We start from the raw sequence: 24,451 nt of genomic DNA on the forward strand, positions 1-24,451 counted from the left end.
CATTTGCATCCAACATGCACAGAAGTCCAGCAATGCAGGTAAAGGGGGGGGCATTCTTTACATTTGTGTTACTGGAAAATACATAAAGAAATGCTTCATAAACATTACAGCAAAAGATCATTAAAATACCATCACAGAAAAAGCCAGGAGAAAATGAGAGGAAACCTTTGAAAACTAGAGTAAAGAAGATATATCAAGAAATGGGAATGAGAGTTTGCCAACAACCTGCTGACCAGCCCATCTGGGCATCTCTGGCATTGCCTGAATTACCACATTTGGTCATCCATTTCACGGAGCCAACTCACACAAGAATGTGGTTCAAGTACTTTTGAAAAGAGCAAAAGAAGGACCCTTGGTTTATTAAGTTTGGGTACATCTTTTAGGTTCTTTGAACAAACTGTGAATATCCAATATAAATCATTTGTTTCCAAATTATGAATGACATCTAATTAGCGTCAAAAATGCTTAGGTTAGTAGACTAGAAGGCTGAATTCTAATGCCCATTAGGACACTCACATGTTTCTTTAAAAACTGCACAAAATAAAAGCATTAGTTTGGGAGATTTGGTTACAGGAGTCACCCAGGTTAATGTGTTTCCAAGGAACAGTCCCTGACCTTAACTTGACCCTGTCTTGGCTGCTGCAGGGGTGCAGACCTTAGCTGTGCTGGCCTTCTCATTTGGTACCTGAGGCTGAGGTAACAGAAGAAACACAGGGGTGGGGGGTCAAGACAAACAGGCTAGAACCCCTACACAGCAGGGTGCACGCTCCTGAAACTACTAAGGCGAACTATGCTGCTTCATCACACAGCATTTGGACCTTTGTTTTCCTTGGCCTTTCATTTCAAATGCACATGGAGAACACCATTAAAAATTTAGTAAGGGAGAAGACTTTTCTTTAGATACCTGAATTGTATAAATCTGCTTTTCTACATATATAAAATTATTAGTACCAGATAGGGCTGTTCCACCCAAATTGATTAAGTGGGGAAAGGCAGACCATAATTTCTTAAAAGTATGAACCCCTGATATGGGAGTTAAACAAACTGGCAGTGTTGTGAGAATTTAGGTCATTAGAACCAATTCTCAAATATTTATTTCTAAGACAAAGTGTTCCATCCCCACACTACCACTAATGCCTCTAAGAGCCTACTACTAACAGCCTACTAATGCCTCTTCCCGAGGGCCAGTTTATCAACCACATACATAAATAACTGGATAAATTAAGGGAAAATATCTGTTTAATTCACATTGGTGAACACACTTGTGTAAAGTGATTCAGACCAAAACAACAACAACAACAACAACAACAACAACAACAACAACAAGAAAAACCACAATGATTATTGGGTAAAAACACAACAGTCAGGCCAGGTGTGCCACTGGTCCTTTGGTGATGGTGTGGACTCCTGCCTGCTCAGAGGGCAAGGACAGCTGGGACACAACACTGCCCACAGAACTTCACAGGTAGTGTGATATGATGTCTTCTACTTGGGCTAAAGAACCTCTGTATTTCTGAATAGTCTTGCAATAATCATACTCGTCCTTCAGTGTCATTGAAAAAACTACCATACAAAGCTCAGGGATCCAAAATTTTAAGGGGATTCATCTGAATTTAGTCTTCCACATATACTAAAATTTGAGAGAATTCATCAATGTGCAGAGAAATGCCAAAAAAGCTTAAAGGAAAAGACGACAAAGGAGTGAGTCTAAATTAAATTAATAACAAATAATGCACCATAAGCAGCTTCTCTGGAACAAAATTAGGGCACTGGCACTAAATGGCGTTACTCCATCCAAACTGATTAAGGGTGAAAAAGAAGAAATTGTTATTTCTTAAAAATGTGAGCCACTGATAAAGTCGTTAAACTGCTAGTTTGAGATCTTAGGGCATTAGAGTCAAGTGACAGATACTCATTTTTGAGGAGAAGTCAAAGTAAGAATACTGAAATAGGGCCCAGAGAGTCCTAACCAAGGAATAAAAGAGCAACAAACTAAACCCATGAAACGTCAAACAGATTTCTTCCTATCAATGAACACAAGTGTGTTACCTACCTTGCTGGACTCTTCTAACTGAGTGCCCCGTTTCCAGGCTTCAGAGAAGATGGAGCTCACAATGCTCTGGGAGCGGACATGTCCTGCTGGCTGAGTGTCAGACACTCCACTGTCAGACTGGTTCGAATGGTTTGACTGAGACTCTTTAAAACAGATTTTCAAAAATAGGATTAAATAAGTCATTGTTGTGACAATGTGAATGTGCACACTTAGAGAGCTCTTTTACACAAGACAAGATGCTACGCCACAGTGCAACAAGTTACTTTTACTCAAACTCATTTCATATAAACACTGTCTGGACCTTCCACTAGAAAATTTTTATCTTAGGGCTAATAGGAAATCTTGATTCTTTTTAAATAGTTCACCATGACAGGCTGACCGTTACAATGAAAGGCTCGTGTAACATTACTGGTATCCTGAAAACTTCTTGTAAGAACTCCTAGCAATTAAGAGAATCAGTAAACTACCAATAGAGGAGTTGAATTTTTTTTTCCAATCACATCTTCATTACACCAAGACTCAATCTTTGTATACACCCCTGCTTCAGACCATCCTAGAGAGTTCTCACTTACAACTTCAGATCATACATGAAGACTACTTCCTTTTTTGCCTGCAGTGACTACTACTTAGAACTACACCTGTGTGAGAAGTGTTTTCTAGGGATTCAGGTATTGGCACCACAAGGCAGCTAGCCACACTGCAGCCTGGCCTCCTGGTAAGGCAAGAACACCTCTTCGAGGGAGCTGGGTATGGTGAAGGGTACACTGCAATCTGACATCCAGGGAACTGGGGAGATTAAGTCACTGGACCCCAAGTCAGGCAAGATAACCATGCAGAAGGAAGCACCTAGCTCAATGATGGAGATTCAGGTGTTAAAGTAGTCCCATCCAATACTTGGTGAAGGGGGGGTTATTATCAGATTGCTTTATTAATCAAGTCCAGCCAAGGTAGCCAAAGAAGTACACAGATGACAGCCACAAACTCCTATGGATAAAGTCAAGACATATCCTCAAGGCAAAAATATAAGCTATGAGATAAAACCTACTCTGTTTTCTTCTTTCTCCACCATCTAATTGCTGAGTGTTTTTTAAGCTTTTAATTTTAATTCCAGTATATTAACATACAGTGTTATATTAGTTTTAGGTGTCCAGTATAGTGATTCAACAATTCTACCCATTACTGAGTGCTCATCATGGTAAGTGTACTCTGTAATCCCCATCACCTATTTCACCCATCCCCCGCTCCCCCACCCCTCCTCTCTGGTAACCAGCAGGTTTGTTCTCTATAGTTAAGAGTCTGTTTCTTAGTTTGAGTCTCTTTTTTCCTGTTCGTTTGTTTTGTCTCTTAAATTCCACATGAGTGAAATCATATGGTATTTGTCTTTCTCTGGCTTATTTCGCTTAGCCTAATGTTCTCATGCTGCATCCTTGTTCTTCCAAATGGCAAGATTTCATTTTTTATGACCAAATAATATTCCATTATGTGTGCGTGTGTGTGCGTGTGTATACCACATCTTCTTTATCCATTCATCTACCAATGGACTTTTGGGCTGCTTCCACCGTTTGGTTATTGTAAATAATGCTGCCATAAATATAGGGGTGCATATATCCTTTTGAACTAGTGTTTTTGCATTCTTTGGGTAAATATCCAGTAGTGTGATTCCTGGTTCTATTTTTAATTTTTTGAGGAACTTCCATACTATTTTCCACAGTGGATGCACCGATTTGCATTCCCACCAACAATGCACAAGTGTTCCTTTTTCTCCATAACTTCAACAACACTTGTTTCTTGTGTAATTGCTGAATATTTTTTAAAAAGTTGCAACTTCACTAGTGTATGTCCCTATTTAACTGCTATTCAGGACAACAGCCTGTAAGATAAGAGGCTGGAATATGTGAATCCTTGAGCTCTCTTCAGCATGAATGCACATGATTTTGCAATTTATATTTACAAGGCTGCATAATACTTAACACACTGTATAAGAAGGGATGATGCTGGACTAGGAAAAGGCACCACACCATGTCATAAAATGTGTGGAAGAACCCGCATCAATGCTATATAAATTAAAAAAAATATATTATGGCGTCTGTTTTCTCAATCTTTCCCTGAATTTCTTTTTCTAAAATCTTACTTGTGACATATTCTTACCTTGTCTTTCTCAATCCATTGTCTCAAAAGTGTCTTCCCTTTTTAATAAACATTTTTACAAGAGTTTTAGATTTATAGAAGAGTTGCAAAGCTAGCAGAGTTCCTGCACACCTAGCACCCAATTTACCTCATTATTAAGTTGCTACATTACCCTGGTACATTTGCCACAATAAAGGAACCAACACGGATACATCACTGTTAACTAAACTCCACAAGCTTTTTTTGGACTTCACTTCTAGTTAGTTGTCATGTCTCCTATGACAGTTTCTCAGACTTCCTTCGTTTTTGATGACTTTGACAGTTTTGAGGAGTAACAGGTCACGTATTTTAGAGAATGTCTCTCAATTATTATTTTGTCTGATGTTTTTCTCTTGATTAGATTGAGTTATGAAATTTGGGGAAGAAGACCAAGAGAGGCAAAGTGCCAATTTCATCACATTATGTAAAGGGTACATGCTATCAACAGGACATATTACTGAAGACACTGACCTTGACAACTTGGCTGAGCTAATTTTTGTCAGGTTTCTGCACTGTACAGTTACTCCCCTTCCCCCACACCTAACCATCCTCTTGGCAAGCAAGTCACTCTGCCAACCCACACTTAAGGGGGGAATTAAGCTCCATCTCCTTGAGGGAAGAGTGTCTGCACAAACCACTTAGAACTCTTCCATCCAGAAGATCTGTCTCTTCCCCATTTATTTATTCAAGAATTTATATCCATGTGGACTGATGGCTGTTTATTTTATAATTTGGGTTATGATCTTATGTTATTTTGTTGTTCCAACTGTTACAGCTTTGGTCCCTGGACACTCTCTCAGGTGGCTCCTGTGTCCCTTCGCACAGACTAATCACTGTGTTTTTTGAGCACTTCCTTCATTACAAGCTGCTCCAGGCTCCTCTTATTCTCTGCCACAGCCCTAGAATCAGCCATCTGCCAAAGAGCCCTAGTTCTTTTGTTCTGGAAAATGGAATTAGAAAACCAAGATCTAGGCTCTCTGTATTTTCACTGCCACTGGGGTGTCACCACTCCTAGCCCTCTCTGTGGACAGTACTAGGAAATATATGTATGTATACACATTCTCATTTTGTTTCTTAGAGATGAAATAAAGTCATACAACTTTTTAGTCAAATACTTCTTTTTTAAAAAGCCTGTATTTTGGGGCAAGTAGGTGGGTTAAGCGTCTGACACTTGGTTTTGGCTCAGGTCACTATCTCCCAGTTTCGTGAGTTTACTCCCACGAAAGGCTCTGCACTTGGCAGCATGGAGCCTGCTTGGGATTCTTTGTCTCCCTCTCCCTCCCTCCTACTTGCACTGTGTCTGTTTCTCTCAAAATAAATAAATAAACTTAAAATTTTATTTTAAGTACATAAAATAAAAGTCCATGTTTTTATTTTATCTTAAAGTAAAATAGATTTTGAAAAGTAGAATTTTCTTAAAGCATATACACATAGCCTGGTAAAAACACAGTAAAAGATTAATTCATATGTTGTACTAATAAATAATGAGAGGTTTTTTTTTTCAAATACCTCTTAAAGTCATTATTTCTTTCATAATATGTAAGTACAAACAAAAACATTCTGCTTTTAGAGGACATAGTTACTCATATTCATGAAATATTTTGAAGGGAAAGAAGCATTTTTAGGTGTGATCACTGCATACTTTAAGGATGTGGGAATCTGAAAATAAGTACCTTTTGAGTATCACTGATTTTCTGTGAAAACTTTAGTTAAGTTTGATGACTTAAACAGCCTCCTTAACTGTGATACTGAACTAATTCTAGTTATTTGCACTCTGTTGAAATGTCAGGAATCCTCTGGGGAAGGAGGGCAATTTCATCATGGATTCTCAGTGTGGAGACTTTCTCCAAGGAACTTTTCTACCCCTGAGTATGAATCAACAGTTGTTTTTTGGCAGTATGATTTTTTTTTTTTTCCATTTATTTACTTGAGCATAGGGGGTGGGGCAGAAAGAGGAAGAGAGAGAATCCCAAACAGGCTCCACACTGTCAGCATGGAGCCCGATGTGGGGCTTTAACTACGAAACCATGAAGTCATGGCTTGAGCTGAGATCTAAGAGTCACTTAACTGATGGAGCCACCCAGGTGCCCTACTATGACTGAGTTTTAAATAAACTTTACAAATATATAACAACACTCCTGAATTTACAACTCTATACTGCTGTTCCATTTCAAATACATTTGTGATCTAGCCCATGATATTGTCCCCTCTAATCACCAAAAAATTTATTTTATACTTTAGACATTAGGTATAGCTCTGCTTTTAACAACCATGCTGAAATAACCAGGTCTGCCTGGTTCATAGAGATATCTTCATATTGGCAGTAAATAGTGCTTTCAGTGTTTCAAACTACCTGGGATGCTCGAAGAACTGGATCCTGATTTAATGCTGGAGCTGGATAAGGAAGTCCAATCATAAGCCGACTCTGTCCTCTTCAAGGCTTCTTGATAGTTCATGTAGAGCTGTTTCCCATACTAAACAGAAGGCAGTAAATGGTGACGTGAACTTTACTGGGTATGATACAGATGGGTGAGGTAAGACGGGATGCATTTCTGTTTACTGATTCATAGTTTGCATTAAAATTAATACCTATAAATACTTCAAAAGTTATTTTATTACCAGTAAATTATAATCTACTCTTATTTTTCATTTTAATAAAGATATCAATAAATTAACACTTCATTCATATGCCTTATCAATATAAAGATTTTTTTTGTTATTCCTAAGGCAACTCTGATTTTATAGCTATAATAAATTTTATTTTACTTAATGGGCAAAAATATTCCTTCATGTATTATGTATAATCTTCTTCAAGATGTCCTTAAAATTTTTTTCAAGAACTTCCTTTTTTTAAAGAGTTTTAGATTCACAACAAAATTGAGAGGAAGGTACAGAAATTTCACATATGTCCCTGCTACTACCCATGCACAATCTCTCTTTTATCAACATTCTCCACCAGAGGGTGCATTTGTTTCCATCAATGAATCTATATTAATACCTTATAATCAAAGTCCATAGTTTACCTTAGGTTCACTCTTGGTGTTGTACATGCTACGGGGTTTGAAGAAATGTATAAAGACATGTATTCACCATTACAGTATTACACAGAGTATGAATATTTTCACTGACCTAAAAATCTGGTGTCCTGCTTATTCATCCCCCTACTCCCACCTTGAAGCAATTTAATTCTCAAAAACTTTCTTTGACTTAGGCTAAACTCTGCTACAGGACAATCATGTAATGTGTTCTCCAGAGCCAAAATAAATCACTCTGATGCTACACTTTTACCAGCAGTATGATTTCATGGATACCAACTGTTAAATGTCTATCTCCTCACCAAGGAAAGAAGACATTTCAAACATAAAACTCAGAAAACACTGACAAAATCATAAACATGAAACGATTAGAATTGTCATGACAATCAAAACCACATGAAACATCTCATCATATTCTATCATCAAACCAAAAACAAAACAAAACAAAAACAAAAACACCCTACCTTTGCAATGCGAATACCATTAACCCACTGATGCAGGGTCCTCACATCATCACAACAAAGGTACTTGATATACTGAGATTTCTTCTGGATCTGTGGGTGCTGCAATATTAAAGGCAAAGTCTAATTCAGTCCCCTGGAGAACTAAAGAAAAACTCTATCAAAGCTGAAACATACCCTGACAAGTTATAGGCCATTAGAGTAATGGCCAAAAATAATTTAAACCTCTTATGTGGGCATAAGGCCAAATAAAATGGCCCATAAGAATTTTTACAAAATAAACTACAAAGAAACTTATGTTAAATTTTAGGTCAAGATATATGCAAGGTAAAAAATACCTTCATGTCATGGCTAATTCCCAAATACCTTCTGTATTTCAGAGAAACAGAGGCCATCAAGGTTAACAAATCAATATAACTCTTCATCTGTAAGACTATGAAAGGGAAAATTCTGATTTCACTTTGAACCCATTGGAATCATGAGTTCAGAAGACTCCAAATGAGAGCATCTTCGGTAAAGCTTCTAGAGCTTCTGTGGAGGTGAACCAACGGGTGGAGTGGGTGAAGTGCAGGACACAGCACCTAAGACAGAAGTGGGTGCTCACACCTGGTGCAGTGGTGCCCCCTTTGTGGACTGAGCACTGCTCTGCACCCCTTCTACCCACAGCACGTACCCTCCAAGGAATGAGCAGCCTTTCAACTGCATCATCAGAATGAGTTTTCACAATCCAATGTACTTTTCAGCGGCAGCTAGGATGGGAGATGACTGACCAGACCAACTACACAATGCAAGTGCTAGAATGGGCTGAAGGTATTTTAACTCTACTGGGCCACAACCTGGAAAGAAAAGCCCCAAATCACACTTGGTTCTGGATGTAATGGTTGTTAATTTATTACTTCTTTTTTCAGTTATTCTGAAAAAACTTTGAAATGGCTATGTTTTACCTGGGGAAATATTTACGATTATGTTCAATTATGAGAGGCTTTAAAGATTCTCTAACCACATTTGTTGTGGGAATCCATGAGATCAATAAAATAAGTTGGTTGAGCATCTGACTCTAAATTTTGGCTCAGGTCATGATTTCACGGTTGTGGGATCAAGCCCCCACAAAGGACTCTCTGCTAGGGATTCTCTTTCTCCCTTTCCCCGTCCCCCCATGCACATCAGTCTCTCTCTTCCTCTCTCTCTCTCAAAAGAAAAAAAAGATCCATCTCTCTGGTCTACAGTGTAAGAAATTTAAATCCATTTATTTTATTCTATGCATTGCTTTAGAAAGCTCAGCTCCTATAATAAAACATTTAATACCAAAACCAATTTAGTTACTAAAGGCTATAGTCAAAGTTTTAAACAATAAGTCCTCAGCAAAAAGAGGTTAGCAAAACAATACTTAACAGTTTTCTCTCCTAATTCTATAGGTTCCACGGCCTTCTCTTGGCATATATTTCCTCATCCTTATTAAATTACATTATAATAAACCACCATAGCAATCTTGAAAAAGTAAAGGAGGACAGGTAGAGGAGATGTATTTTCCATATAAGAAAGAAGAATTCTATGTCATTCATTCATGTAACAGAAATATTAAGAACTGTTAGCCAAATCTTTAAGTAGGTGTTGGGATATACTGTGAGCAAAACAGAAGTCACAGTTCATGCAGAAGATAAAATGGGATGGGGTGCTTAGGTGGCTCAGTCGGTTAGACGTCCAACTTCAGCTCAGGTCATGATCTCGCAGTTCATGAATTTGAGCCCCATGTCGGGCTGGGTGCTTACAGCTCAAGAGCCTGGAACCTGCTTTGGATTCTGTGTCTCCCTCTCTCTCTGCCCTTCCTCCCTCACTCTGTCTCTGTTTCTCAAAAATGAACATTAACAAAAAAAAAAAAAGATAAAATGGGATGACTGAAAAAGAGCTTTTTTCAGTATTGCCAGCTAGCTCTTGAAGAGTAGCTGTTCTCCATCTCCTGCTTCACTCAGGCACTGCCTACAGGACACAGTGTGGACATCTGAACAAAGGTCTACAAGGTGGCACTCAGCCTTTGCCACCACCCCCTCTATGGTGATTCACAAACCGTTCTTGACTGATTCCTTCCATTTCCCGAGAGCAGGGCTACCTACCACGCATGGGCATTCAACTGCAGCAGTGGCCCTGCCTGAGCGTTTGTGTTCTACTCATTCTCTACATTAAGGGAGTATTTTTATCAATAAAATATCAGAGAAAATCAAAGAGAAACAATCCTCCATCCTCTCATTTCTCTAACCTGGGAATCCATATAACACCCTGAAGAATACTATGGATATGATTATTTGAGTATCTGCAGATTACCTGCTAGTTTAAAGTTCATTTTTGGACCTCATAACTTCTCTTTTTTACCTTCCACGTAATAGAGACAATCCTTCTATAGCCTTCATTACGGTCACCCAGGCTCCGCAATAATACCTCAGGCAGTTGCCTGTTCCACCAAAATATTATTTTCTTAAAACTGGCATTTATTGGGGTGCCCGGGTGGGTCAGCTGATAGAGCATGGGACTCTTGATCAGGAGTCATGGGGCTCTTGAGCCCTATGTTGGGTGTAGAGATATAAAGTGGCATTTATTGAGCACTTAGTACATACCAGGCAATATGCTAAATATGTCACATATATTAATTAGTGCATTCCCTCCTCAGGAAAACCTGATGAGTTACATATTACTATCTTCACCAAATGAAGAGAAACTGAGGCTCAGTACTCCAAATTGCTCACATATTCATGCTTATTAGTGAAAGAACTAGGATTTGAAACCATGCCATCCATTCCAGGGCCTGTACCTTTAATTATAATGTCATACTTCTGTCTTATTTGTGGTGATATCTTCTTCCAAAAAATGATGCCTCTCTCCTCTTTTTCCCCCATTATCATTCCACCACTGTAAACATCACACAAGAGCTAGGAGCAAGTGTGGAGGAAACATTCTTTGTCAAAAACCAAAAGCTTAACATTTAGATTCTTAAAGATTGCAAAAAAAAAAAAAAAAATATATATATATATATATATAGACACACACACACACACACACACACACACACACACACACATATACATATAATCAAATTGTTCCCCTAAACAAATTAACAGCTATTTTATCATTTCATCTTTAAAACGATGTGGATTTGGAAAGTTTGCATTCTCTCATAAAGGAAAAAAATCTGAGGGGTGCCTGGGTGGCTCAGTCCATTAAGCTTCCAGCTTTTGATTTCAGCTCACGTCATGATCTCACAGTTCGTGGGTTTGAGACCTGCACTGAGCTCTGTGCTAAGAGCATGGAATTTGCTTGGGATTCTCTCTCTCCCTCTCGCTCTGCCCCTCCCCTGCTGTCTCTCTCTCTCAAAATAAAAATGAATACACTTAAAAAAACAAAGGAAAAATGTGAGAATTAAATAAAAATATTTAAGAATACAGTAGGAAATTCCAGATTACTATTGTACTATCAGATTAATTTTCTCTGTTTATGCCAAAAATTCGATTGAGATAGGTAATTCTTTTTTTTTTTTTTTATGATTATTTATTTTTAAGAGAGACAGAAAGACAGCATGAATGGGGGAGAGTCAGAGAGAGGGAGACACAGAATCTGAAGCAGGCTCCAGGCTGTCAGCAGAGCCCGACACAAGGCTGGAACTCACAAACTGCGAGATCATGACCTGAGCCAGTTTTGGATGCTTAACCGACTGAGCCACCCAGGTGCCCCGAGACAGGTAATTCTTAAAACTAAGTAAAAGTAATGCTCTAAAATCACAGTCCAAGTGCCAAAGGAAAACCACTGAATATATACTACCCATTTATTACTTTGGCAACACAAATAGGCTTGAAAATTAATTCTCTCACTAACATGTAAGAAGTTAAAAAACAAAATACATAACACTCAATCCTACTACTTCCACCATTATCATATAACATCTTTCTTTTAATAATGGTGTTTGAAGTTCATTTTCATATTCCACCTCTAAATATTAACCATTTTTTCCTTCTTACCTAACATACTAAAATAAATTACTTTGCCTCATTTCTTTAGGAATAAACATTTAGACCTGGGTAAGATGAGCTATATTCCAACAATTACCATGGTATATGTATTTTAGAAATGTAAGTCTCCTTTAAGTAATGTATATACACGCATACACATGTATCCAACATGTACGGAGCTCTTTCAGATAATAGATAACGTATGTCCTATTTATTCCCTCATTGTCATATTTCATGAGTAAACTCTTCCCATGATTTTTATTAATACCTTTAAAAAAACTAATTGCTGGGGCGCCTGGGTAGCTCAGTTGGTTGAGCGTCCGACTTCAGCTCACGTCATGATCTCACAGCTTGTGAGCTTGAGCCCCGCATCAGGCTCTGTGCTGACAGCTCGGAGCCTGGAGCCTCCTTCAGATTCTGTGCCTCCCCATCTCTCTGCCCCAACCCACTTGCATTCTGTCTCTGTCTCTCTCAAAAATAAATAAACATTAAAAAAAAAAAAATTAAAAAAAAAACAAAAAACCTAATTACTAAGGGGCGCCTGGGTGGCTCATTCAGTTAAGCATTGGACTTCTGCTCAGGTCATAATCTCATGTTTCGTGGGTTTGAGCCCCATATCTGGCTCTGTGCTGACAGCTTGGAGGCTGGAGCCTGCCTTGGATTCTGTGTCTCCCTCTCTGCTCATACTCTGTGTCTTTCTCTCTTAAAAATAAATGAACATTAAAAAAATAAAAAAATAAACTAGTTACTAAACAATGTGCTTTATTACTTTCTACAAGTGTGTATTATATTTCCTGTATCCTGCATTTTACTGGAAGAACTGACTCAGTCATTATAGCCCAAAGGTGATAAGTAGAATCAGACCCTATAAATATTTACATTTGTGTAGATCCTGTGTGGCAGCATTTTTGGGTTTGTTAGAACTCATATGCCTAAGAATAAAAATACTTACATAGGCAAAATCTAGTACAGACTTTGCAGGAAAAAAAGGCAGGTCTTAAATACTAACAGTTGTGTCGTCTCAAGAACATTGATCCCTCTAAACCTCAGTTTCCATATCTGAAAAATGGGGACTCTAGAACAGATCTGTGTGACACTGTCATGCAGTGCTTCTAGCGCAGTGTCTGCTACCCTAGAGTTCTTCGATAAATGACAGCCATTATTTTTACTACTATTTGTGCCTAGCAGTATGGTTTCAGTACATTGAACATTTTTAGATATAAATAGGTAGGCAATATAAATATATGAATTCAACTTAACCTACTTCACTAAAAGCAAATATGAAGTACATAAATTACTATATAAGCTAACGAACAACTCCTCTGAGCAAAAATATTCCTGACCTAAGAATTCTGTGAGCTGCAAAAGGGATTAAAATAATAGTGGTCATAATTAATTTTGGCTGTAAGAGACACTGTTTGTTGCCTTCCTCACAGCTATCTCTTCTCCCCTACTTCTTTTCTGAAAGAGCCTCAATTTTGTTTGAGAGTCTGTCAATCCCTCATCTTAGGGTGTGCATTCTGATTAGGCTAAGCCAAAAAATAATGGAATTAACATAACCAAGGAAAGACCTGTACTACGAGAACTATAAAACACTGATAAAGAAATGGAAGATGACACAAAGAAATGGGAAGACAGTCCAATCTCATGGATTGGAAGAACAAATCTTACAACGCCCATATTACCCAAAGCAACCTATAGCTTTAATGCAATTGCTATCAAAATACTAACAGCATTTTTCATGTAACTAGAACAAATAATACTAAAATTTGTATGAAACCACAGAAGACCAAAAATAGCCAAAGCAATCTTGAAAAAGAACAATGAAGCTGGAAGTATCATAATCTCAGATTTGAAGATATACTACAAACCTGTAGTAATGTATTACTGGCACAAATAAAGGACACATAGATCAATGGAACAGAATATAAAATTCAGAAAGAAACCCATGCTTATATGGTTAATTAATCTATGCCAAAAGAGGCAAGAATATACAATGGGGAAAAGACAGTCTTTTCAACAAATGGTGATGGGAAAACTGAACACCTACATGTAAAAGAATGAAACTGGGCCACTTTCTTATACCATACACAATAATAAACTCAAAATGGATTAAAGACCTAAATGTGAGACCTGAAAACCATAAAACTCCTAAAAGAAAACACAGGCAGTAATCTCTTGGACATCAGCTCTAGCAACATATTTATGAGTATGTCTCTTCAGGCAAGGAAAATAAAAGAAAAAAAATAAACCCTTGTGGCTAGTCGGTTAAGCATCCAACTTCAGCTCAGGTCATGATCTCACAGCTTGTGAGCTCGAGCCCCATGTCAGGCTCTGTGCTGACAGCTCAGAGCCTGGAGCCTGCTTCTAATTCTGTCTCTCTCTCTCTCTGCCCCTACCCCACAAAATGAATAAATGTTAAAAAAAATTATAAAAAAACACAAACTATTGGGACCACACCAATATAAAAAGCTTCTGCACAGCAAAGGAAATCATCAACAAAAGGACAACCTACAAATGGGAGACGATATTTGCCAATGATGTGTCAAATAAGGGGTTAATATCCAAAGTATATAAAGAATTTACACAACTCAATACCCAAAAAGACAAATAATCTGATCAAAAAATGAGCAGAGGATCTGAACAGAATTTTCCCAAATAAGACTTACATATGGCCAACAGACACAGAAGATGCTCAACATCACTCATCATCAGGGAAACGCAAATCAAAACCATAATGAGATATCACTTTACAACTGTGAGAATGGCTAAAATCGAAAACATATGATATAGCTAGTGTTAGGATATAGAGAAAAAGGAACGTTTGTGCACTGTTGGTGGGAATGCAAACTGGTGCAGCCACTATGGAAAACAGTATGGAATTTCCCCTCAAAATTAAAAATAGAATTACCATATGATACAGTAATTTTGCTACTGGGTATTTACCCAAAGAAAACAAAAACACTAATTCAAAAAAATACATGCACCCTTATGTTTACTGTAACAATATATACAATAGCCAAATTATGGAAGCAACCCAAATGTCCACTGATAGATGAATGGATAAATAAGACATGGTGTGTGTACACACACACACACACACACACACACACACACACACACACAGAGGAGTATTCCTCAGCCATAAAATAATGAGATCTTGCCATTTGCAACATGGATGAACATAGAGAGTATAGTGCTAAGTGAAATAAGTCAGAGAAAGACAAACAGCATAGGATTTCACTCATATGTGAAATTTAAGAAACAAATGAACAAAGAAAAAAAGACAAAAACAGACTCTTAAATACACAGAACTGGTGGTTAAGGGGGCATGGGTGGGGGGACAGGAGAAATAAAGGGGATTAAGAGTACATTCTTCTTAATGAGCAAGAAGAAATGTATAAATTATTGAATTATATTGTACACCTGAAAGTATTAAAACACCATCTGATAATTGTGCTTCAATTTAAAAAATAATTAAAAAAAAAAGGTACGCATGTCCTCAGGCCAATGATTCTCAAGAGAAGGACTGTTGGTAGCTCCTGGGAAATATTTCCTCACTCTTAGACAAATACAGGGAGTAACAGTCCCTCTTCTGCTGCTGGATTTTTCTAGATCCACTGCATCATGGATCCATCATCCAGGTGATGCCTAGAACTACAGTGGTCATCTGTACCTGTGAAGTAAGCCAGCCTGAGGATAAGCTGATAAGGCAGAAGATGGAATAGGGAAAGAAGGAAGAAATTTCAGTTCTTACAACCCTGACTCCTTGAAATATTTCAAGGAGTAAGGCAACTCTTACTATCTTCATGTTATGAGACCCCTAAATAACTTTCACTTATATGGGTTATGTCTATTGATACTTACCTTATAAGAAATTAAAACTGAGAAAAATTAAAATACAAAAGTATACAAATATATGTTCCATTACCTAAGACAGCAAAATTATCATCACATGTCATGTAATCTCTTAGAAAACTCCACAATACATTTGTGAGAGAATGAGAGTGTAAAAGACAAATAACATCTCAGCATTACTGGAATAGTAATTTTGACACCACAGGCCCCTTGACAGAGTTTCAGGGACTCCCAGGGAGCTTGGACTTTATTTTGAAAACTACTGGATTGAGCTACTTTGTAATGACTTTTAAAAAATTCTTTGTTGCTATAACCTAAATGATACAGTGGTATTCTCCAGGAAAGGATTATTTAATAAAGGGGTACCATTACAATACAGTTAATTTTACCAAAGCAATGAAAACTCTACCCCCAAACTCAACTGACAATTCTCAGAGAAAAGAAAAATCAATGATATAAACATGTAGACATAAGTAGTTACCCAAGAGGTAACTAAGATGGAACCAATGAGGAAAACTTAAGTCATCTCCATAATTATCTTGAACTTTTATTTTTACTTTTTTAAATGTTTATTTATATTTGAGAGAGAGACACACACACACACAGAGTGCGAGCAGGGGAGGGGCAGAGAGAGAGGGAGACACAAAATCTGAAGTAGGCTCCAGGCTCTGAGCTGTCAGCACAGAGCCCGACCTGGGGCTTGAACCCACGAGCTATGAGATCATGACCTGAGCTGAAGTTGGATGTTTAACCAACTGAGCTACCCAGGTGCCCCTATCTTGAATTTTTAAATGTTTTCTTTATCAGTGTTCCAAAGATTACTAAAAATGCACTAAAAATATCAGTTCTCAAAAGCACAGTTATGGTCAGTGTGAGAAGCTCAAAAGTTTGGATAAAAGAGGGAAGAAACTCACTAAAAACAGCTCAGATGGGTCATAATATATGCATTGGCTAGCAGGGTTATGGTTTGCTGGAAAAAGTGACAAAAATCATTTCTGGACCAGATATGAGCCAGTCCACTTTGAAATTGGGCACACTGCCCCCTGATGGTTCTGCTGGGTAAATACAGGAAAAGAACTAAAACACAAAATACCCATTTCCCACTTTTGGCTTTGATCTAAGTTTCCTAAAATTAGCCTGCTTTTAGATAAAAATCTCAAATTTAAAAGTTAAATATTTTGTATATTCTGACCCAAAGCTTATACAGTATCCATTTCTTAGCAACATCAATCTAATTAGGGCTATTGAGTTAGTAGTCAGCTGTGGTTTAAGCATATACTTCTTTTCCTTACCATCCTTCACTATTCTCTTCAAAACTTCAAGAGAAGGCAAAAATAGTATACTTAATAGAGATATAAACTATTCTAAAATGTCCAATAACTAGTTCTATGTCTAACATCAATTAAAATTCCTAAAAAGAGGGGTGCCTGGGTGCATCAGTTGGTTAAACATTCAACCTCAGCTCAGGTCATGATCTCGCGGTTCATGAGTTTGAGCCCTATGTCGGGCTCTGTGCTGACAGCTCAGAGTCTGGAGCCTGCTTCGGATCCTGTGTCCTCCTCTTTCTCTGCCCCTCCCCCCGCTCACTTGCTCGCTCTCTCTCTCTCTCTCTCTCTCTCTCTCAAGAATAAACATTACATTTTTTTTTAATTCCTAAAAAGAGAAACATGCTTACCTTTAGCACCAGACAATAATCTGTGGGTGCTTTGTATTTGTTCCGATAGTCCTGTCCATAATAAACATTGACATGATCCAGTTGGAGAAAGCACACCAGTTCTCGAGAGACCTAAGATAAAAACACCCAAAAGACTGAATGAACAATAATATATAAAGAAGCAAATATCATACTTGGTTAACAGTTTCTAGTGGAGAATAAAAATTTTGCTTCGTGGAAATAGTGATATTTTGTAGATAACAAGACAGTGAGATTCTCTATAAATGTTCCTTCTTTTATCCATAATGCAACAAAAAGGCAGTCCATTTCACTTACTGCCTGCCATTCACAATGAACACACTTACTTGGAAAGGGTGGCATTTTAAAGAGACTTTAAATATAATATAGTATATTAAATACAACATAGTATAACAGAGCTCTGGAAAAAAAGAATCGTGTAGTTCAGTGCTTGTAATGCATATCTCAAGTACAATGATTCTTAAGTCAGCGTTTCCTCACCTTAAATAGAGGCAACAAAATATACCTCTTAGGATGGTGGTTAAGACTGGATAAGATGATGCTGTGAAGAGTTTAAAACAGTGCTGGTCCCTAGTAAGCAGAGAAGTGACAGCTACCAAACGGGCCCTCAGCAGGAGCATATTATCCCAGTGAGGCTGAAATGCCTATAATCCCAAAATTGTATTCTCCCCAAACAGTAACAAGCAAAACCTACTCTGACAGAAGTTCCAAAAATACTAAATAACAGTATGATTTCAAATGTGACAAGATGATTGAGATGGTCCCAATGAATGACCAAAGTGTGACCACTTTCAGGGGTCTTTTTCTTTATAACAGATCAATAAACAAAGCAGTATCCTGTGTGTCCTACAAGAGTTGAAACCATCAGAGCCTGGATTCACCCTGTCAGCATACTCACTGCAGGTTAAAATCAATTGCCATAATGAGGAAGCTCAAAAGCCAACAGAAGGGACACACCTTTGCTTTTCCTTTAGGGACATAGTAGATACCAGATGCTCGCAAGAGAAAATAACGCTTTTTCCAGGACTTTTTACCATCATCTTTCAGCCACAGGACTCCTTCAATTTCTGGTACAGTTACAGAACTTCCACAAAAACATTCCTAAAATAAGAAGATGATTTGGAAAGACATGTGATCTTTTGATTCTCAAAACAAAACTGTGTTTAGCCTGTAAAATCCATGATACTATAAACCAAAATGGCTTTGTAGTAAAACCACATTGCTAATTTTACCTCAGTTAGAACATCCTATTCTAAACATCATGTAGATTTATTGTGAAACAACTATGGCTATCCCTATGAACTTCCACCTGACACTTAAAAAAAAATTTTTTTTAAATGTTTATTTTTGAGATAAAGACAGAGTGGGAGTGGGGGAGGGGCAGAGAGAGAGGGAAACACAGGATCTGAAGCAGGCTCCAGGCTTTAAGTTGTCAGCACAGAGCCTGACATGGGGCTTAAACTCACGGTCCATGAGATCATGACCTGAGCCAAAGTTGAATGCTTAATTAACCAAGTGAGCCACCCAGGCACCCCCCCACCCTTTTTTTTTTTAACTTAGAGAGAGAGAGCGCGCGCACATGAGCGAGCATGGGTATGCAGGTGCAGGTGAGAGGGGCAGAGGGAGAGAAAGAATCTTAAGCAGGATCTATGCTCAGGGTGGAGCCTGACTCAGGGCTCCATCCTATGACTCTGAGATCATGACCTGAGTCAAAAATCAAGAGCCAGATGCTCAACCAACTGAGCCACCCAGGTGTCCCTACCTAACACTGTTTTGAAGAAAGTAAGCTGAACTGTCAACTGAGTTGCATGTAACAGGATTTAAATGCATCTGTAAACAGCATTTACACTGTAACACTAAATTTAATAAATTAGTATAACACTAAATTTAATAAAAGTCTCAGAGCTAACATAAGCATTAGATTTTTTCTCAAAATTAACAACACATTTTGATTAGCTGTCAAACTAAATTTTAAAAGAAAGCAACATGCTAAGTGATAAATTAAAATTCACAATTTAAAAATTATCAATTTATATGATTCTAAAACAAAGAGGTCATTTATTTTCTAAAGATTTAAAACTAGGTTGAAAGCAATGTAAACTCAAAATTATGAATTCTAATGTCTATATTAGATAAAAATGTAATTAAAAAATCAGTTATGTATTTGGTAAGAGAAAAATAGAAATCCTCACTAAATATTAACATAGAATATTTTGAACCTAAATTAATTGCTCTATTCTCCAAGTACAGAGAAATCAGGAATTATAAAGAGGATTTTTTTTTTAACGTTTATTTATTTTTGAGACAGAGAGAGACAGAGCATGAACAGGGGAGGGGCAGAGAGAGAGGGAGACACAGAATCGGAAGCAGGCTCCAGGCTCTGAGCCATCAGACCAGAGCCCGACGCAGGGCTCGAACTCACGGACCGCGAGATTGTGACCTGAGCTGAAGTTGAGCTGAAGTCGGACGCTTAACCGACTGAGCCACCCAGGTGCCCTAAAGAGGATTTTTAATTGTAACTAGTATTACTATGAAAAGGTAAGTGTTGATCTTCATTTTCCTAATTGCCTTTTTGCTAACTAAGTTTATTCTGGTTTTTAAATATACTAACTTCTTTGATTTTAGTTCTCTAAAATCAGCAAAGGCCAAAAAACAAAAAACTGAATTATGTTTGAATTTATTTTATTAACATTGGGGCGTATGTATGTGTGTGTGTGTGCGTGTGTGTGTATGTATGTATATATGTGTACATCTTAAAAGATCATGATTTATAAAATTATTTGAATTATATAAAGGTAAGGCTTGAAGTATTCTGTAAATAACTAAGTATATTCAAATTTCTCTTTGGGTAAATAGATAAAACACCACAGTCATGTCCTTCATTGACTAGCCTTTTTTCCCCACCTGTCTGCTTCTAACAGCTCATGACTCCTTTTTAGTCCACTGATATATTACTTGGCAAAATAACAGATTTTAAGAGGTTCTTCAGTGGCCTAACAGTCACATAGTTGAATTCTCCCCCTCAGGATATGGAGGAATACAGGCTTCTCTAGTTGCAAGTGCAATTATGAATATATAGCATTGATATACTCAACTTCAAAAAAGGTACTTAGCATTTTAATATTTTAATGTGCAGGAAAAAAGAGGGTGAGGGGAGTGAAGAGTCATACCTCCAACAGCACTTCTTTATTTCTATCTGCCATCTCAGCGGTTTCCTTTTTCCCCAGAAGATAATTCTGGAAAAATAAATAAATGAAAGTTAAGGAATAAACCCACCCTATTATTCCCTTGGAACAGGTGCATATATGATTTCTTCTAGAGATTTCGCAATTGTGTCTTCTTGTATAGAATGAGAGGAATACTGCTCTGAAAAGTAACTGGTGCATGAGCATCAGGGCTAAAATGCCTCCTCCTCCTCATTTTACCCAATATCTTGAACTATTCCATAAACAGCCCTGCCCCAAATCCGGAGGTGGTATCACATGTAACAGATGGCAAATGTTTTCAACAACTGATGAAAGGACCTTAAAGGTTTACAAATTTAGTAGAGTAAGGCAAATTTCCTTAAAATATGCTAAGCTTAAGTGATCCAGATACAAAAATTTTAATTTGTGTTCTGGCTTTAAGAGAAGAAATTCTCAATTCTCTCAGACTATCATTATATCATTTGCTTGACTCAACTAAAATCTGAATTCTAATTCTAAACTTTTTCATAATCACGTATAAAAAGATCTATTAATATTCCCAAATGTGTACTGTTCACTAAAAATATCTGGTAAAAATGTATCATGATTAAGCTGTCTGAAGGATAATTATTTAATACTTTTAACACTGCAACCATTTTTCATTACTTCCTTTTATAGTGGAGTTGTTTTCTCTTACCTACTGATTTTTATAAAATATTTGTGTTAGGAAGTATTAAACATTCTGAAATAAGCAAAGATGCCAAATAAATCAAGGTAACTTAAACTAGAAGGTAGAATCATTTATAATCAAGGTTATTGAGATTTTTTAAAAAATCAAAATAAAGTGTCAACTGGATAAATGGAGGAAGTAGAGAACTTAAATATGAAAGTACTTTTCTTTGATAGATGAGAAGCTCACCAAATAAATAGCTGAGTTCAACAGCTCTGGATGACAAAGAGGAGAAACCTGGTATCTCCCTGGAGTTCCTTCTGATGCCCCAAAGGCTCACCCCATCTGGCTCTGTGAGACTGGTAACCTCTTTGAGGCCTGACACCAGGGCCCCAGCAGACCTTCCACTTCAGCAGTAGTGAATGCTCCCATGAGGTTTTGCAACCACAATGCTCCAACCAGGTGGTTGTCAGTTTTTTGTTTTAAACTCTATTAACTTAAAAGTAATAGAATAATAAGGTGAACATTTAGAAATCATGGCTTCTGTAAGTTATTCAGTCTCACCTGTGGGTTTTTGAAAAGTGCATATTTTTCTATACGTTCCATAAATATAAGCTTGTTTTGGCTATCTCTTGTCCAATTAAGAAGATTTTCAACCAAGTTTTCATGGTCTTCAAAGATTCTCTCTGTCCCAAGATAAAATATCAATATTTTGTTAGTATTCATCAGACCTGCATCAAAGGTATGCAACCTTGTGAAGTAATTCAGAGCGGAACCACACAATTTTAACTGACATTATAGTCCCTGGCCCTTAGGGATTATCTGGTCTTCCCTCTATTTTCATATAAGGAAATGTGCCCAGTGGTGTTAACTGATTTCAGCAAAGTCACACAGATGCTACATGGAAGAATTAGGACTAAAATCTAGGTCTTCTGACTTCTGCGTCTTCCTCAGCCTTCAGCCTTTGCCATCCCACCCTTGAAAAAACAAACACCAAAATCCCCCAGCATGTTAGTTGCATTTCATAAATTCTTATATTAAGTATTCCCAATAGTATTTAGTTCTTATCATTTAAAAAATTTCCAAGATGTTTTCTTCTTTGGTCTATTGGTTTTAATTTTAAACAGATGTATTTTCTAATTTCTAATTTCTAATTAGGAATCAAAGAACATGTCTTATATATTAACCCATGTTCAAGGAACACATCCTAGATATGGATTTTTTGAAATTTCCTTTCAGGTGCTTATGGACTGACATTTGAATCAGTTTTTGAAAATATTCCATCTCTGCTTGAAAAGAATGCACACTGTCCTGTTATTAGTGTTCTTAATATGTCTATTAGATCAAACTTATTTTTCAAATCTCCTATATCCTTTTTTGTCTGCTTGATTATACTGATCACTGAAGAGATTCTTAGGTGAAAAAGTTCTACTACAAAGGCTGACTTGTGAATTTCTCCTGGTAGTTCTGTCAACTTTTGCTTTATACATTGTAATGCCATTATTAGATAACATTTAGAATGATTACATCTTCCTGGTGAAGATGTGTGGTTTCCTTTCCTAGTGATGCATTTTGCTTAGTCTATTTTGTCTGATCTTAACATAATTATCTTTTTTTTAGTGAGTATCTTTCACACTCCTTTTACTTTCAATCTTTCTGTGTCTGTAGGTAATAGGTCTTTGGCAAACAGCTGCATTTTACATTTTGTTTATTCATCCTTAATAATCTTTACTGTTTAACTGAATAATTGACACTTCTTATAATTTGTTTTCACCATCTTATTTTGGGTACTTAGTAGTCCCTCGTTTTATTCATTCAACAAATACTGAGTGATCACATACTGTCTGAAGTATGTATGTTTGAAGCACTGTGCCATATATGATTAAATTAACAGTTTGTTAAGATACTGTAGCTAATTGTAATAGAGAAATATTACATATATGGGTCTTTAACCTATAGCTCTGGACATATTCCAAAAACTAGCATCCAAACATTTTCTGTGTACCATGATGCCATACCTATAAACTCAAACCTTTCTAATTCTCTCAGAATAGTTATCAGCATTATTAGAATACATTTTATACATGTTAATAAACTAATAACTTATGGCTTAGTTTTGGGGGTGATGTATGTGTGTTCTGTGACCAAAGAATAATTAAACTTTTATTTCGCTGGAAACTGCTGTGAAATATTTAAAGATACAAGAGATAGGAAGAGCAATGCAAATACTTTTTAAAATAAAATATAAAGTTGAAATTGATTACTGATTCAATAATACCTAATAAAATAATAATTGCCAGGTTACTATAATCACACAACTAATAATATAAAAAGAAAACTTCTTAAAGAGTCCATGATGGCATTAAAAATGAGGAATTTTTAAAATTAGAAAATACCACACTACATTACAAATCATAGAAAACTAAGATTTAGTACATCTAGCTAAAAATAAAAAAGATGTTTTATGTTTTCCCTTTTAAAAGTCAAATGCTGGTCTAAGGAATTCAAAACAGGGATGCCTCAGTGGCTTAGTCAGTTAAGCATAGGACTTTGGCTCAGGTCGTGATCTCATGGTTTGTGGGTTCGAGCCCCGCGTCAGGCTGTGCTGACAGCTCAGAGCCTGGAGCCTGCTTCAGATTCTGTGTCTCCCTCCCTCTCTTGCTCTCTGCCCCTCCCCAACTTGCACTCTGTCTCTCTCTCAAATATAAACATTAAAAAAAAAAAGGTAAGACTTGTTTTTAAAAAAATAAGGAACTCAGAACAAATGTGAATAGATATAATGATTTTTAGCAAGTGTGTCTATTTATGCAGTTACTTAAGGGAAAAAGTATTTTTTTACTTAAAAAAAAAAAGTTTTAGCCGTAAGATCTGAAGTGAACTGGGAATGATCTTGCATTCAAAGAAATCTCAAAATACTTGATGAAAAAAAAGATAGTGTATGAAATCCAAAGTTATATATAGAAAAAAATATATATAGATGTCTCAAAGTGTTTTTGTTAACACACAAGCTGTTAGAATTACATAGAAACGAAAAAGTAAGTAAAGCAATTATACTACTAACCCATTTGTAATTCAGAGATGGTTTCTACGAGTGACCAGTCTAAACTATAACTGCAGTGGGATTTGTCCATTAGGTTGTCCAGCACTTGTCTCACCGTCTGCCTCTCATCCACCATCATTGTTTTAGAACTATCGTCAGACATGTGAACTCTGATCACCAACTATAACAGGTAAAAGGAAATTAAAAACAAACCGAAAAATAGGCATTCTAGAAATTTCTTCCAATATCAAGCAATGTTCTGAGTAATGTTCTTAGTTAAATATAAATTAAAACA

At 36.9% G+C, this 24,451-nt stretch overlaps 2 protein-coding genes across 3 annotated transcripts in view; one reads left to right on the forward strand and one right to left on the reverse strand.

Annotated features, from left to right (window-relative positions):
• ABI2 (abl interactor 2) overlaps nt 1-8,282 on the forward strand; it is a 139,303-nt gene extending 131,021 nt beyond the window's left edge. Inside the window, exons 12-13 of one of the 2 annotated variants that reach the window (XM_042949815.1) lie at nt 3,191-3,248; nt 8,096-8,111. In XM_042949815.1, coding sequence (XP_042805749.1) covers nt 3,191-3,248; nt 8,096 — 59 coding nt within the window. In that variant the 3' untranslated portion in view covers nt 8,097-8,111. Of the gene's footprint in view, nt 1-3,190; nt 3,249-8,095 lie in introns of both variants that reach the window. The other variant, XM_042949816.1, reaches the window with a different exon arrangement.
• RAPH1 (Ras association (RalGDS/AF-6) and pleckstrin homology domains 1) overlaps nt 1-24,451 on the reverse strand; it is a 99,383-nt gene that overhangs the window by 2,797 nt on the left and 72,135 nt on the right. The window contains 8 exon segments of the mRNA XM_042949809.1: nt 2,054-2,196; nt 6,573-6,693; nt 7,719-7,817; nt 17,244-17,354; nt 18,219-18,362; nt 20,432-20,497; nt 21,681-21,802; nt 24,178-24,337. Coding sequence (XP_042805743.1) covers nt 2,054-2,196; nt 6,573-6,693; nt 7,719-7,817; nt 17,244-17,354; nt 18,219-18,362; nt 20,432-20,497; nt 21,681-21,802; nt 24,178-24,337 — 966 coding nt within the window.

Source organism: Panthera leo, chromosome C1 (assembly GCF_018350215.1).
Source record: "Panthera leo isolate Ple1 chromosome C1, P.leo_Ple1_pat1.1, whole genome shotgun sequence".
Classification (NCBI taxonomy): Eukaryota; Metazoa; Chordata; class Mammalia; order Carnivora; family Felidae; genus Panthera; species Panthera leo.